The sequence below is a fragment of the Erythrolamprus reginae genome, chromosome 8, assembly GCF_031021105.1.
Source record: "Erythrolamprus reginae isolate rEryReg1 chromosome 8, rEryReg1.hap1, whole genome shotgun sequence".
Classification (NCBI taxonomy): domain Eukaryota; kingdom Metazoa; phylum Chordata; class Lepidosauria; order Squamata; family Dipsadidae; genus Erythrolamprus; species Erythrolamprus reginae.
This window is the reverse complement of record NC_091957.1, coordinates 29,639,112-29,655,211: the sequence shown is the minus strand read 5'-3', so window position 1 is coordinate 29,655,211 and position 16,100 is coordinate 29,639,112. Positions and strand designations below refer to the sequence as shown.

At 40.0% G+C, this 16,100-nt stretch overlaps 1 protein-coding gene across 1 annotated transcript in view; it reads right to left on the bottom strand.

The window, feature by feature from the left end:
* Positions 1-16,100, bottom strand: part of COL4A5 (collagen type IV alpha 5 chain) — a 174,568-nt gene that overhangs the window by 14,479 nt on the left and 143,989 nt on the right. Inside the window, exons 22-23 of the mRNA XM_070759748.1 lie at positions 6,474-6,546; positions 2,714-2,785 (exon numbers count right to left, since the gene is read on the bottom strand). Coding sequence (XP_070615849.1) covers positions 2,714-2,785; positions 6,474-6,546 — 145 coding nt within the window. The remainder of the gene's footprint in view (positions 1-2,713; positions 2,786-6,473; positions 6,547-16,100) is intronic.

Genomic DNA, 16,100 nt, shown 5'->3' with positions numbered 1-16,100 from the left:
TGCTTTTTATACACTTGACATCTAGAACAAAAGACAGATACCAATTTTAGCTACCAGTTATACTCTGCAATACTGGGATTCAGTCTGATCTAGACCGAGTCCAAGATTTGCATTGTCTCTTTTATTTTAAGTTTTTGTTGATCTTGGAAGCATTTATTTCTGCACTTCTTGAGTCCTACCCATCATAAACAACTATCTTGCTTAACAACAGGCATTCTGCTCCCAATTGTGGTCATAACCTGAGGACTAATGTTGGGTGAACCGAACTCGCACAATTCGGGTCCGTACCGAATTTTGCGATGTTTGGTATGCTGGACCCAAACCCGAATTCTTTTTAAAATCCGTGCCGAAGTTCGGGATTCGAGTTCTGCGTTCCCTCAAACACCACCACCTGGGAGGAGAGTGGGGAATCCCATCGTGGCATTCCCCACCTCCTTTTGCTTGCCGCGCTGCAAGCAAAAGCAGCTGGGAAACCCCACGATGGAATTCCAGGGGAGGAGTTTTGATGTCACGTATACTTCTTCCTGGCCTCCCTTTACTTGCTTGGAAGAGAGGCCAGAAATATAGCTAATTCTATAGTGTAATGGTTAGCACGCTCGACTTTGAATCTAGCGATTGGGGTTCAAATCCCAGTAGAATCACCTTTTTTAAAAATTTTAAATATTTATTCATTTATTACTAGTAGTATTAGTATTATTAGTATCATCATCATCATCATCATCATGCTTCTTTACATAATACAAGGGGTTTGGGTCCTTTTAATCCTTTCTTAGTGGGAAAAAAAGAAAGCATTAAAAAGACCCTCCAGCTCTTGGAGGTCAATTTCATGCCAATTTACTGTTCTGGCAACTATGGAAGAACCTCACTGAATGAGAAACAACTACAGATAGTCCTTGATTTATAAAGTTTCATTTAGTGACTCTTCAAAATTACAATAGGACTGGAAAAAGGGACATGACTGTTTCTTCACCCTTACAACCTCATGGTCACATGATTGAAATTCAGATATTTAGCAACTGGTTCATATTTGTGACGGCAACGTCCCGGGGTCATGTGGTCACCTTTTATAACTTTGTAACAAGCTACATTAATGGGAAAGTCAGATTCACTTAACCCTTTTACTAACTTGACTGATGATGCACTTAACAACAGTTGAAGAAACTTTTTAAAATGGGGCAAAATTCACTTAGCAGCTGAATTGCTTAGCAACATAAATATGGGGCTCAATTGTGGTTATAAGTCAAGTACTACTTGTATACTACAAGTATACAAATCGAATAAATAAATAAATAAATAAATAATAAATATTCCTATTTTCCTAAATACGCTTGGACTATGCTAGGATTTCCCCAAATTAAAGTTGCATCGTGGCAGAACTTCTCCCATCCCCATAGCCTGTGTCACCCTGAGGTAGCCAGTCAAAACATAAAAGCTGACCTATGGCCTGCTTGCTTTGTGAGTGGGCAGTTTCATGAACAACACTGCTGCAAGGGCATAGAACAGACACCATGAAAATAGGATCTGGAATTATGAAAATATGAAAATAGGATCTGGAATGATGAGATTATGAGACAATACTTCACGCACAGATTAAGCTAAAAGGATATGGGAAGGATCTGCATTAAGAGGTGCTCAATGTTCAAATCCAGACCTATCAGTCAATGGCTTTGGAAGAATAGCAAAATCCTGCTTTGTTTGTTGTGAATTATAGTCAGGGAAGAAGAATTCTGATTATTCACCTTTGTTGGTTGGATTTTGTATTTGCATTTTAACAAGCACAATCCTTATCAAGCATGAAGTAAATGAGCTGAAGCAGAGAGAGAAAGAGAAACAGAAAGAAGATAAAGAGCTAGAGAGTGAAACAGAAAGAAAGAGAAAAAGAGAATGCGAATGAAATAGACCTAGAGAGTGAAAGAGAGAGAGGGAGATAGAGATATATATTTTGCTGCAAGCTTTCTGACTTTTAAGAAGAATGCAGTCAGCTGCCACCTTTGCAAACCAGAATGCCTGTGGATAAAGGTAACCTTTTTAGTATGAAAAATGAGTCCTATGAGAAATGGTTGAAAGAATGGAGCATGTTTACTCTGAAAGCTGAGAAGGCTGACAGAAACCAGGTGGACATTTTTCAAATGCTGGAAACTTGTCACTTTCCCCAGTGCACAAGTCTAAACCCAACAGCATCAGTTTATGAAAGTGTAGTTTCTGATGAACTTCTCAAGAAATTCACCATCAAGCCCTTGAGTCAAATGTGGCTTGGAGGCTAATTTCATGTAACAGTTGGCCTAATTTTAATATTCTTATGCTTGAGATTAGTTCAAAGTTTTCTAAGAGTGATCTAGGAGAGAAGAAGATGCAAAAAAGAAGAAAATGAGAGTGTTAAAGAATGACTGGGTGATCCCACTCACTGTTGGTCACCATATGTCCCACTTCAGAAGATCATCTCTCCAAGAACATGCCCTTCAATACTGAAAGAAAGTTGCCGACCCTTCTCTGGAATAATGGCCTCCAAAAAGACTCCACATATTATTTGCTGTTACATCAAAGGAACAGGTAAGACTAAATGATCTACATCGTTGGTTCTCAGCCTGTGGTCCACGGATGGGCACATGATGTCACACAAGGTCCATGAAGGCTTGAAGAAAGGTTATGATTTAAATCTTGAGTTAAATCTTGGGGGTCCGTGGCCATAGAAGGTATTTAAAAGGATCTCTACCTTGGGAGCCAGGGGGTCCAGGGTCTCCTCCAGGGCCAGGGGGTCCCAAAGGTCCAGTAGGCCCCTTCAAACCTGAAAAGCCAAAACCCATACAAGTTAATACACCGTAGTCATAACAAGCCTATGGTTTTATTTATTACTTGCTGTTTATATATACACTGTGAGCGTCTACACTGGAGACAAATTCCTTGTGTGTTCAATCACACTTAACCACTAAAGAATTCTGTTGTTCTGTTCAGTTCTGTTCTATTGCACATTATTCTACTCTACTCTATTCTTATTTCCACATTTCTATTCTATTCTATTCTACTCTTATTTCTATATTGTTATTGTTATTCCTATTCTATTCTATTTCTAATTTTGATTAATAGCCTCACAAATGCTTTTTTTTTTTAAAGGTCTCTGATAGGGAAGATATATCATGCATGCATAAATTTCTCAAATGTCATTTATCTCACTGAGGGATGCCTAATATATGGCCTTCATGCCCCTCCCATCAATTAACCACCTTTATTGGGGTGAGTCGAGCTAACTAAGATTGTGCCAAATGCATTTGGTGGGAGATCTCAGTTAAAAAGGCTAAACTGTTAAGAAAAAAGGTCAAGACAAAAGGAAATGGCCTATCATTTCAATTTTCGTAAGGGCATAGACCTCAAGCAAGAGGGAACTTCTACTATCTTCTCAATTACGTTAGGCTGCAAATGCAATTTTTTAAACATGAAATTGCTGATATTTAAAAAACTCTCCCACTCTTTTTTTCTGAGATTTTAGGGTAGAAGGTTGGGGAGCATTCATCCTGGTTATTTTCAAACTTATAGGTTTGGATTTGCTGACACAGGGCAAACCTAAGTACACCCACACCATGCCAATTCTCTGCAGCTGCACTGGCTCCCAATTGGTCTCCAGGTGCAATTCAAGGTTTTGGCTATTACCTTTAAAGCCCTACATGGCTTAGGGCCAGACTATTGTCAAGACAGTCTCCTACCGTATACCTCCCAGAAACCGCTAAAGATCTACAGGTTCGGTCTTTTCCGGGTCCTGTCAGCTAAACAGTGGAGGGCCCGCAGTGGAGGGCCTTCTCTGGCGGGCCCGCAGTGGAGGGCCTTCTCTGGCGGGCCTTCTCTGTGGCTGCTCTGGCCCGTTGGAACCAGATACTTCCTGAGATCCAGACTGCCCCCACCAGTGTTCCCTCTAATTTTTTTCCGGGGTGGGCGGAAAAGTATAGTGTCTGAGCGGCAGTCTCTTTGGGACTGGGCGGCATAAAAGTATAAGTAAGTAAGTAAGTAAGTAAGTAAGTAAGTAAATAAATAAATAAATAAATAAATAAAGTAAGTGTGGGCGTGCGCTATCACACATGAGCGAGTTCTTGCAGTCATAATTCTATATTTTTAATAGTTTATTTTCAAATACACAGTAATCATTCAACACTCCAAACTAACTAAGATTAGCCTCTCACAACAGCCATTGCAAATTATAAATCTTTCCCTCTAGAAATACCAAGATGTATTTGAGAACTTTAGGTTTAGTCTGTCAGTCTCAGATTAAAAACATTATCAATATCCAATATATTCATAAATGTATTTAATAAGTCAAAAAAGTCTGGCTCGCATTACAGTTTCTCACATCTGTCTCTCACATTGATGATGACCATTCCATCTTTGTCTTTATCCATTCTCAAATACATCTTGGTATTTCTAGAGGGAAAGATTTATAATTTGCAATAGCTGTTGTAAGAGGCTAATCTTAGGTAGTTTGCAGTGCTTAAGTGGGTGCTAGAACAAATCAAATATAAATTAACCATACCTATTGGTACATCCAGACTTTCTATCTTTCTTTCCCTGCCTTTCTCCCTCTTTCTCTCCCTTCCTTTTCCCTCTCTCTATCCTATTTCCCCCCTCTCCCTCCTGTCTATCTCATCCTCCCTCTTTCCTTTCTCCCTTTCTCTCCCTCTTTCCTTTCTATCTTTCTGTCCCTTCCTTTCTCCCTCTTTCCCTTCATCTCTCCCTCTCTCTTTATCTCAATTCCCTGTTTCTCCCTGTGCTGCAGCCCCACCACGGACGGACTGCCTTAGCATCGGCGCCCCCCCCATACACACACACATGCTGCAGCTTCCGGACCATCGGCAGCACACACACACGCGCACCCCCCACACACACACGCTGCGTTTCTCCCCACGTTTCTCCCTCTTTCCCTTCATCTCTCCATGCACACACTGCAGCTCCCGGACCATCGGCAGCACACACACACACACACACACACCACACACACTGCGTTTCTCCCCGTGTTTCTCCCTCTTTCCCTTCATCTCTCCACGCACACACTGTAGCTCCCGGACCATCGGCAGCACACACACGCGCGCACACACCCTACACACGTTGCATTCCTCCCTCTTTCCCTCTTTCTTTCTTGCTCTCTCACTTTCTCTTCCTTCCTATCTTCTCTCTCTCCCTTCCTTACTTTTCTTTGCTCTTCCTTCCACTTTTTTTCTCTTTGTCTCTCTCTTTTCCTTCCTTCCCCTCTTCCCCTCCCTCTCTTTCTCCCTCTCTCCCTTTATATTTATCTCCCCCTTCCTTCCTCTCTTCCTCCCTTTCTCTCTCCCTCTCGTTCACTTTTCTCTCCCTTCCTTCCCTCCCTCCCTCCTTCTGTCCTCTCCTCTTTCCCTCCCTCTCTTTCCTTTCTCTTCACGTCTCCGGCTTTGCTGACCGGCACAAGGCTCAAGCCAGCTGCCCGGGAAAGCCAGGAAGGTCCTCCTGCCCCCCCACCAGCCGAAAACACAACGGAGGTCTTCCGCCACCAGCATGAGCCTCGCGTTGCTCCACCCCGCTTCGCCTGTCATCCTGGACTTCCATTGTGTTTTCGGGGGAGAGCGGCAGGAAAGCCCTGTGCCGGCAGGAAAGCCGGGTTTGCTTTCCGTGAAAGCAGCGTGCCTTTTAAACACGCTGCTTTCTTGCAACTCTTTCATGGGTGGGGAGGGGGGGAGGAGGCCACCCTCCCCAGGAAAGAGGTACAGGAAAGCAGCGTGTTTAAAAGGCGCGCTGCTTTCACAGAAAGCAAACCCGGCTTTCCTGCCGGCACAGGGCTTTCCTGCCGCTCTCCCCCGAAAACACAACGGAGGATGACAAGCAGGACGAAGCGGGGTGGATCAACGCGAGGCTCAAGTAGGCAGCTTCCGCGCATTTCTTTCGGCGGAAGAGGAGGAGAGGGAGTGGATCGGGCGGGGGCAGCGCCTTCTACTGTCAGCGCCTCCCCGCCCCCGCCCCCCCACGGGCTGGCAGGTGGATGGGGACTGCGCACCCATGGAAAAGGGTGTGCGGGATGGTATTTTGGGGTGCGCGCGCGCTCATGCGCGCAGCCTACAGGAAACAGTGGCCATCACCCTACTGGCCTTCTGAAAACCCGTAAAGACCTGGCTTTTCTGGCAGGCCCGGGGTGCGCATGATTATTCTTAATTGTTTTAATTGTGTGATTGTTGGTTTTAGATAGTTTTGAACTGTTTTAGGAGGGGTTTTTTTGTTATCTTTTATTTGTATTTGGCTGTGAGTCTTTTGGGAGTTGGGCAGCATATAGGTCTAATTAATTAATTAATTAATTAATTGGACTTACATGCCACCCTAATTAATTAATTGGACTTACATGCCACCCAAATTAATTAATTAATTAAACAAGCTGAGCTCTAAAGAATATATGAAACCATGGAGAATGTCTTCCAAGGTTGACCTCAAATAACCATCCTGCATAGGGCAAATATTGTTCTGAATACCTGGAAATCCGGGTACTCCTGGAACACCTGGATCTCCCTTCATCCCGTTCAGGCCTGGACGTCCAGGTTCACCCTGTTTCATGACAACAATGGTTAGTATTTCCACCACCAAAGAATATCGAAGGGAAACAAAATAGGTCAGTTGAGAAGCAAAGGTGAACCTGCCTTAATGGTCAATGGGGAATTCCTAGTGAGGAAAAGAAGTTGGATAAGCAATATAGGTGAGGTGAGTGCTCATCGGCACCTCAGGGGTGTTCTTTGGTACCGAAGCACCGATCCAGATACACTGCGTAAGGGCTGTGGTGAAGAGCCATTATGTTGCAATCAACCCAACTGCAGTCACTCTTTTTTTTTTTTTAGGTTCTTCCCATGTCATTGTTAATTTTTATTAACAAATATACAAAACATAAAATTCAAAACAGAAGACATTTAAGTCTTAGTATGTTATAACAATTTATGAACATAGAAATTTATGCAAAGAGTGAAAAAGAAGGGAATAGAAAAAAGAGGGGAAAGGGTAGAAAGAACAAAGGAGATAGAGAGAATAGAAAAGGTAACGAAAGTAAAGGGGTTGGCGAATATCCGAGGGAGCTGTATTGAAAACGGGAACCAGTTCCTATTTTATTAGCTCATTCCCTAGTATCGGATTAGTCATCTGGGTATTTAAGTGCAAGTGTTGAATTAATCTAAACATAGAGATTATAAGATTTAATAATAAGTATTCTGTCAATATATATCTAAAGTCTCTTATCACTATAGCCAAAAATATGAGAAAGCTATATATCGGATTTGTATCTGGTTGAGTTTATAACCATCATTTCAATTATGTAACGTGGTGTTCTCTTTTTTTCTCTAGCCAACTGTAGAAAGGATCCCAACAATTGTTAAATGAGGATGTTGTTTCATTCCTAACTAGTATAGTTAATTTTGTCATCTCTGCACAGTATTTAATTTTTTTAATTATTGCGTCTTTCGGAGGTTTTCCACCACTGTGCAAAGGTTAGTCTGGCTGCTGTAACTAAGTGGACAATTAAATGTATTTGGGTTTTAGTCAGATTTTGTCTAAGGATGCCTAGAAGGAAACATTCAGGGTTTTTTTCAATTTTCAAATTTAATATTTCATCGATCCAGAGTCCAATTATGTTCCAGTACTTCTGTGCTTTTATGCATTGCCACCATAGGTGGAAATAGGTGCCTATCTCTTGGTGACACTTCCAACAGTATGGTGAAAGTTTATTGTTTAATTTTGTTAGTTTTGTCGGAGTAATGTGCCACCTGTAGAACATTTTAACTAGGTTCTCTTTGTAAGACGTGGCTATGGTTAGTTTGAAATTTCTGCTCCAGAGTAATTGCCATTCATCTTTTTTTATCTCTTTTTTAAGGTCCAAATTCCACAGTTTTACGTTAATTTTTGTATTGATATTATCCAGTTCGTTGAAATGTAAGTAGGAGTAGAATTTCTTGATTGTTCCTGGGGTCCTGTGCATAGTTTGTCTAGTGGAGCATTTTTAACTATTCCAGGTTTACTTTTATCCTTATTAAATTTAGTTTGTATCTGTAAGTATTCCCACCATTCTGTTTTTTGACCGAGATTTTCTAATTCTGTCCTAGATCTGATTTCACCATTGGGATTTATTATGTCTTTGTACCTTATTATATTATTTTTTAATGAAAATTGGGATGTACATATGCTTCTAATGGAGCGTACCATAGTGGGATTCCTTTGTAAAGTTTTATCTTAATTTTTTTCCAAGTACATATTAATGATTTCCTAATCAGATGGTTAGTAAAATATTTGTGGGTCTTGGGCTTTTCATCCCATAAATAATAGTGCCATCCTAAATGGAGATCGTGACCTTCTAGATTGAGTAGTCTGGTATTAGATAGGCTCATCCATTCTCTCATCCATGATAGGGATGCGGCAATATAATAGTCTTTCCAGATTGGAAGTTCCAAGCCTCCTCCTTCTTTCCTATCCTGTAGATATTTTAAGCGAATTCTTGGACGTTTGTTCTGCCAAATGAAATTACTGGTAATTTTGTTCAATTTTATAAAAAATTATTGGTTCAATTGAATTGGAATTGTTTGGAATAGGAATAGTATTTTGGGCAGGATGTTAAGTTTTATGGCCGCAATTCTACCTAGCAAAGAGAGTTGTAGTTTCTTCCATTTTGTCAAATCGGATTGTATTTTGTCTATTAGTTTATTATAGTTATTTTCTTTTAGGCTAGACACTTTATTCGTCAAATTAATGCCAAGGTATTTAATTTTTTTTACTATCTGGATGTCTAGTTTGGCCTTTAAAATGGCTTTCTGTGGTTCTCTCATGTTTTTGGTTAAAATTTGAGTTTTGGTTTTGTTTATTTTGAGTCCTGCTACCGTGCCATATTCTTCTAGGATGGCAAGTAATTTAAGTCCAGATTCTAGTGGGTCCTCTAAAATAAATACAAGATCGTCCGCAAATGCCTGTAGTTTATAGATTTCATTTTTGCACTTTAGGCCTTTTATGTCTTCCTTTTTTCTAATGATTCTTGTTAGGACTTCTAATGTTAAGATGAAAAGTAGTGGCGACAATGGGCAACCTTGTCTAGTTCCTTTATGTAATTTTTTTTTGTTGAAATGTCTCCATTGAGGATAATATAAGCTGATTGATAAGTATATATAGCTTTTATTGTGTTTATGAATTTAGGGCCGAATTCCATATATTCCAGTTGTTTAAGTATAAATTTCCAGGACACGTTATCGAAAGCCTTCTGGGCATCAAGGAATATAAATGCCACTTGTTTTTCGCTGTGGGTTTCATAGTATTCCAGGGTATCCAATATTATTCTAATGTTATTCTTTATCTGTATCCCTGGAAGAAAGCCATTTTGATCCGAATGTATGAATTGGTTTAGAAAATTTTTAATTCTGCTAGCTAAGATAGAACTGAAAATTTTATAATCTGCGTTTAAAAGAGAGATAGGTCGGTAATTGGCTATATCTGTAGGGTCGGTATCTTTTTTTACTATTAGTGCTAGGTTAGCTTCTGTCCAGGATGTTGGAATTTTGCCTTTGTCTAGGGCCTCGTTTAACGTTTCTAACAGAGCCTTTTCCATTTCCGTGGGAAGATCTTTATAGAATTCAGGTGGAAGGCCGTCGGGGCCAGGCGCTTTGTTATTTTTCTGGCATTTGATTGCTTCTTTTAATTCTGTAGTGGTGATTGCCTTATTTAGTATATCTTTCGTTTCTTTTGGAATTTTGGGGAGATTGGCCTGCTCAAAAATTTCTTGTATTTTTTGGTCTTGTAAATTGTTAAGTGTATTTTCGTGGTTATCATAAAGATTGCTATAGAAATCCCTAGCTATCTGGGTTTTTTCCCCAAGTCATGGCATAGTTCCCCGTTTTTCGATTTGAGACAGTTTATGAGTTTTTTTTTCTCTTTGTTTTTTGAGTTTATTAGCTAACCATTTGCTAGGTTTATTAGCATTTTCAAAATTATATTGATTGCTACTTTTAATTTGTTGTGCTAGATTTTGTTGATTTATTAAGTTTAATTCATGTTTTATCTGGGACATTTTTTGTTTTATTTATTTCTTTTGGGGACATTTTTGTAAGTTTTCTTCTAGCAGTTTATATTCTTCTTCTAATTTATCCAATTTCCGCTTTTTTAGTTTAAATTCTTTAGCCATGTATGAAATAGCAATTCCCCTAGTTACAGCTTTGGCTGTGTCCCATACATTTTGAACACTTGTTTGTTCTTTGGTATTTTCTTGAAAAAAGAAATTCATTTCATTTTGCAGTTTCTGTTTGAAATTTTCCTGATTAAGAATAGATTTTTGAAGCGTCCATCTGGAGCATTGTTTAGTTCCTTTCCATATTACTTTAAGTGCATTATGGTCTGAGATCAAGTTAGGTTCTATCTCCACCGATTGAATTTTTGTATTCAGTTCTATTGAGGTCCAGACCATATCTAGTCTTGACCAGGATTGATGTCTGTCTGAATAGAAAGTGAATTTTTTATGATTAGGATTTCTATCTCTCCAACTATCTTTAAGTTTTAATTCTTTAACTAAATCAAAAAAGGCTTTGGGTAGGATTCTTTTCTTTTGTTTATTCCTTCCATCATTATTGTAGTCCAGTTCCTTATCAATTATTCCATTAAAATCCCCTAATAAACAAATATTATCCGTAGCATGTTCATTAATAGTAGTTAATAGTTTTTTATAAAAAATTTCTTGGCCTTCATTCGGGGCGTATATATTAATTAAGGTTATTATTTCCGATTCTTTTTGTAGTTCTATTATCAAGACTCTACCCTCTTTGTCTTTATATTTCAGTTTAGCTTGTATAGCAGGGTTAATATAGCAGATTACACCTCTCTTTTTTTCGGATGCTAATGACGAGAATAAGTTCCCTAGCTTATTTCTTTTTAGAAGATGCTCAAATTTATTTTTAATATGTACTTCTTGCATTGCGATAATATCTAAGTTCAATTTAATAAGTTTATTTAAAATTTGATTCCTTTTTTTTGGCGCGTTCAAGCCATTTATATTAATTGAGTATAGTTCAATTCCCCAGTTAGCTGTTTTTTTGTACCAAGTTCAAGTTATCTGTATTTGGGTCTAGTTGCCCTAGTACTTCTGGTCTCTTTTGGTGTGCCTGCGTAGCCATTATTCCCTGTGGTTATATTATCAATAGCCAATATTCCTTCTGTACTATTTTGAGTTTGGTCCGATGTTTGATCAATAATTGGCAGAGGGTTCCTTGTTTCTTTATAATTTTTTGTATCAGCCATCGGGTTGCTAGTAAAGTTTTTCTCAAAGAATTCTTCGGCTCTATCAATCGAGTCTATTTTTATTTTTTTATCTTGCCAGGTCACTAGCATTCCCTCTGGGACTAGCCATCTAAAATTAATGTTATGCCTAGTCAATTTGGCAGATAGGAAGGTATATGACTTACATAGGTCTCTTACATGTTTCGGAACTTGCTTAAGGATAACCAGCTGCCTCCCTTTGTATTCTATAGGATCTTCTCAAGCTCTATAGAGTATTTCGTCCCTGACTGATTTTTTGACTAATTTAATATGGACTTCCTTGGGGAGGTTGTGGCGTCTGGCATAGTTAGTATTAATTCTGTAAATTTCATCAATTTCATTTAACATTGTGTCTTTTTCAACGCCCAACACTTTTGACAAAATGTCTGCCATAATGTCTGGTAAATCCTCACTTTTCTCCTCCCTAAGGTTTTGGAATCTAAGGAAGTGATTGGCCTTTTCGCTCTCAAGTTGGATTACGGTATTTTCTAATTCCTTATTATCTTGAACTAATTTTTCAGTCAGGTCCTCCATTTGTCTATGATCCTGATCTATCCTATCTTCCAGATCCTGAATTTTTTGTTCTTGTTTTAGCATCTGTTGCTGGAAAGCCTCATGCCTTTTATCCATATTTTGCATCCTCTCTTGTAACTCGGATGTGTCATTTCTCACTTCCCCTATTTCTTTTTTAATGTCTTCATGATTCTTGAGCATTAATTCCTGCATTTGCAGCAACATAGATTGTAAATCTTTATAAGAATTGGACCTTTCTCTGGGGAGCATATCCTCCAGTGATCTCTGGGTGGAGGGGCTAGATATGGCTGAGGTGGATTGGTTAATTGACCTCTTCCCCGATCCTAGTTTAGACAAGTTAGAAAGGCTTGTCATTTTGACACTGTTCCACCAATTAGCCCACTTATATAGATATCTAATGGTCCCTTCCAGAATTAGGTGGGGGTAGTATGTTTAAGTAATAAATTAAATACTCAAGTCGAGAAATAGCAGTTCTGATAGTTAGTAATAAAGATCTTCTGTGTTACTGTTATATAGAAGTAAGAAGAGTAATTTAAGAAGGCGGAGTGGAAATAGGACTTATATCTGGGAGATTAGTTAGATATCTAATTCCAGTAGGTTATACTGTAGACAGATTTATATAGACAAATGTCGAAAGTTATTAAGGGAGTATACAATATCTCGGCTACAATTATAATCAATAGTTATCAGTTTTGTAGATAGTTCTTCCCAACAGAAAGAGTTAATCAAGTTTTACAATGGTAATGTATATATGTAAAGAGAAATATATCATAAATTTTCTAAAAATGGTAACCCGTCAGAAAAAAGGATACTTAATTCATTCAGAGTTCCTTAAAATCTTGGTACCTTTAAAACTTGTTATATATGTAAATAGTAATAATACAGTGAACAGTTAGGTAGTTTGTAAGGACAGAGTTATAGGTAAAGGTTAAGCAAGATTAGTAAAATTCATTTCTAAAATTCTATAATAATTCTAATGACTAATATTTCTAGAAGTTGATAGTAATAAGAGAATTAATCAAAGTATTTAGTAATTAATAGGGAAAGTATCGTATTATGACAGAATTATAGTAAAATATTAATCTACTGCTAAATTAGTAATTATATATAGATATTAAATATATAGGTATTAAATATATATCAATTAATCAGTTAATGTCTTATAATAATAGGGTAATCTAGTAATACTTTAAATTAATTAGTAGGTTATAGATAGTATATAAATATCAGATAGCATAAATACACATATATTCTAACAATATTAAGCAATAGTGAGAGAAACTTTACAGCCAATGACTTCGTGCATATGGTTTAGTGGGTCAGACCCCTTCTCATTTTCTTCGTGTCAAGATCTGAAAAGTTAGATTGGATTTCCTTAACGTAGCAGGTTAATAATGGAGGACAGGTAGAGTAATGAGTATCTTAACACTTAGAAACATCCAGAGCCGCTCCGTGTTCCTTCCTTTCGCCGAAAGCAGTCAACACCCAGTAGAGCTCCTGCAACTTCGCAAAGTCTTCGCAAAGCCTATCAAAATTATGCTGGAATCATGCAGACCATTCCCTCTCCTTTTCGTAGCCTCCACCAATGTAGAAATCTGAACTTAGTTAAATTGGGGTCGTCTGCCCTTCAGTCAAAGCGAGGAGTCTCCGAGCTGTATTTCCTCCGCTCCACAGGGCCGCTCCTCCGGCAACGTGCCTCTCTTCGCAAAAAAACCCCCGGCCAGTCGAATCTCATCGGGGTCTCCTCTGCTCTCCCTCAACAACAGCCAGTAACCCCCCCGAATCACCAAAGACTCTCAGACCGCCACCTCCAGGCTTCTGCTCCCCCCGTACATAAGGCAGAACGGGAGAAATTCAAAAAGTATCAGGGTGTCTTCCTAAGCCCAACCAAGTGTGACGCAGCAACAAAAGCAAAAAAAAAGGAGGAATGCACGCTATTCACTCGGGTCCTCTATGGAAGCTTCAAGAAAGAGAAAAAAAAAAGAGAGCACTTTTTTACAGTTTAAATTTCCACGGGGGACGTCAGATCTTCTTGGTAAGAGGTAGAAGCTTTACACTATGTTATTGCCTTTTAGATATTTGTTTTGACTCAAACGTTAGGTCGCTGCCATTAGTTTAAGTGACGTTGCCCCATGGAAAGACTCACTTATAGACGATAATCTCACGATGTATCCAATACCGATATGTTTTTAGTCAGCTCCTTCGTCTCGGTCGCCTCGCTAGTAATAATATAGTTTCCTCCAGCTGGGAACGTTCTAGGCCGCCATGTCGCTCCTAGCTTACAGGCATTCAATCTATTCAGGGGATAATCCGCTCCGTTGATCAGGCTGCCGCCTCGAAATCAAACTAACGGCACCCCCTTTCCGACAGACCCTTTCCTGCAGGGTCTGTGGTCCCGCAGGACCGTTGAAGACCTGTAAAACGGTGGTGTTTGACGGAGCTCTGCTCCCCACCGACCATTCAGTTCCACAGTTGGCTCCGCCCCCCCAACTGCAGTCACTCTTAATGCTTATCCTTTGGAAAAAAAAATTTAAGTTTAGAGCTGGAATAATTTAGAGCTGGAATTTGCTGTCAACGAACCAAATAGCATCTGAGAAATAAATCACATTCCACTCCCATGCTCTCACACAAGGTTCGATTTATTAACATCACCATTTTGGATTCATGGTCGTCATTCCAACACTAAATTATCTTCAGTTCCCCATCCAGGTTAAGGTTCATCACACATCCCACACCCACAAGTGCAATCACATGGACCAATCCAGTGCAGGATTCACTGACTTCTTCATTTGTTCAGTTGACCTTGGACTCTGTGCAAGGAATGTGTGGTGGTTATCAATCTCTGTCTCTCTCTCTCACTCCTCCCGTTTCCCTATCACTGCTAACTGTGGCAGGCCCACAGCCTCTAACTTCACATAATGGCTTTGGGCCTGACACATGTATTATTAGACAGGTGAGTCTTTGCACTGACAGAACTTAGGTGAGGCTTGACTTTTTAAACAGGGAACTTTGTATTCTGGCATTTTCAGCACCACTCCAGCTCAGCTTCAATAGAACAGTAAACAGACTTTGGTAAGCTCCTTTTATAGTGCAGCTGTCAGACAGCCAACCAATCACAATGCTTTAGCTTCCCACTTGAAAGGCCTCTTGTGCTTAGCCAATCAGGCTTCAGTATCAGCCTTCCTGGCCGGTTGTAAGTCAAGGACTTTGCATTTCTGATGGGGTTGTAAATTGAGGACTTAACATGAGTAATGGGTTGTAGCCGATACGGCTGGGATCGGGATGCTGGTGGCAGAAGAGCCATTGTACTTACCTGAACGGTCTTCTCAATGCGCTGTGTGGAGAGTCCAACGTGGGTTATACTCTAGTCTTATTGGTAGGGACTGAGTTTGAATTTGAATAATTAATTCGGTCCCACCCCCTGCTTGCCCCAGAGGGCTCAGTTTTAAAACGAAGGCGTAGACATATTTTCTTTTTATAAAAAAACTTTATTTGTTACAGGAAAAAACCAGAACTATAAAAAGGAACTGCGACCCTGGGCCAAAAACAAGGCTGGGTGGGTTTTGGACTCTCCACGCAGTGCATTGAGAAGACTGTTCAGGTAAGTACAATGGCTCTTCTCCAATGCGCTGCTTAGGAGAGTCCAACATGGGATATACCCAAGCTATGAAGACAGGGAGGGATCAGGCCTGACCAGGGGAGCAGAAGGGGCACAGACTCGCTTAAGTATTCTCCTGCCAAAGGCTGCTTCCGCAAAGGCAAAGACATTGAGGTGGTAATGTCTAATGAATGTTGTTGTGGATGACCACGTGGCTGCGCGACAAATATCCTCCACTGACGCCTGTGTGTTCCAGGCGGCGGATGTGGCCGCACTTCTGGTGGAGTGCGCTGTAATCCCTTGTGGTACCTGCTGGGACCGTGCAATATATGCTTCCGCTATGCAAGATCTTATCCATTGTCCAATTGTTTGGGCTGAGACCTTGAGTCCCTGAGTGGCCGGGAGGAAGGAGATGAACAAAACTTCAGATTTTCTAATCTGTTGTGTCCTACGGATGTACAGTTTGAGGGCTCGCCGGACATCTAGTTTATGCCAGTGGTGTTCCAGAGGATGAGCGGCTTGGGCGCAGAAATCCAGAAGTACGACCTCTTGGGAACGGTGAAAAGGTGTGTTGACCTTCTGTAGAAATGCCGGGTCCAGTCTCAGGACCACTCTATCGTGATGGAAAATGCACAAATCCTGCCGTACTGAGAAGGCTGATAATTCCGACACCCTTCTGGCTGAAGTAATTGCTACCAGA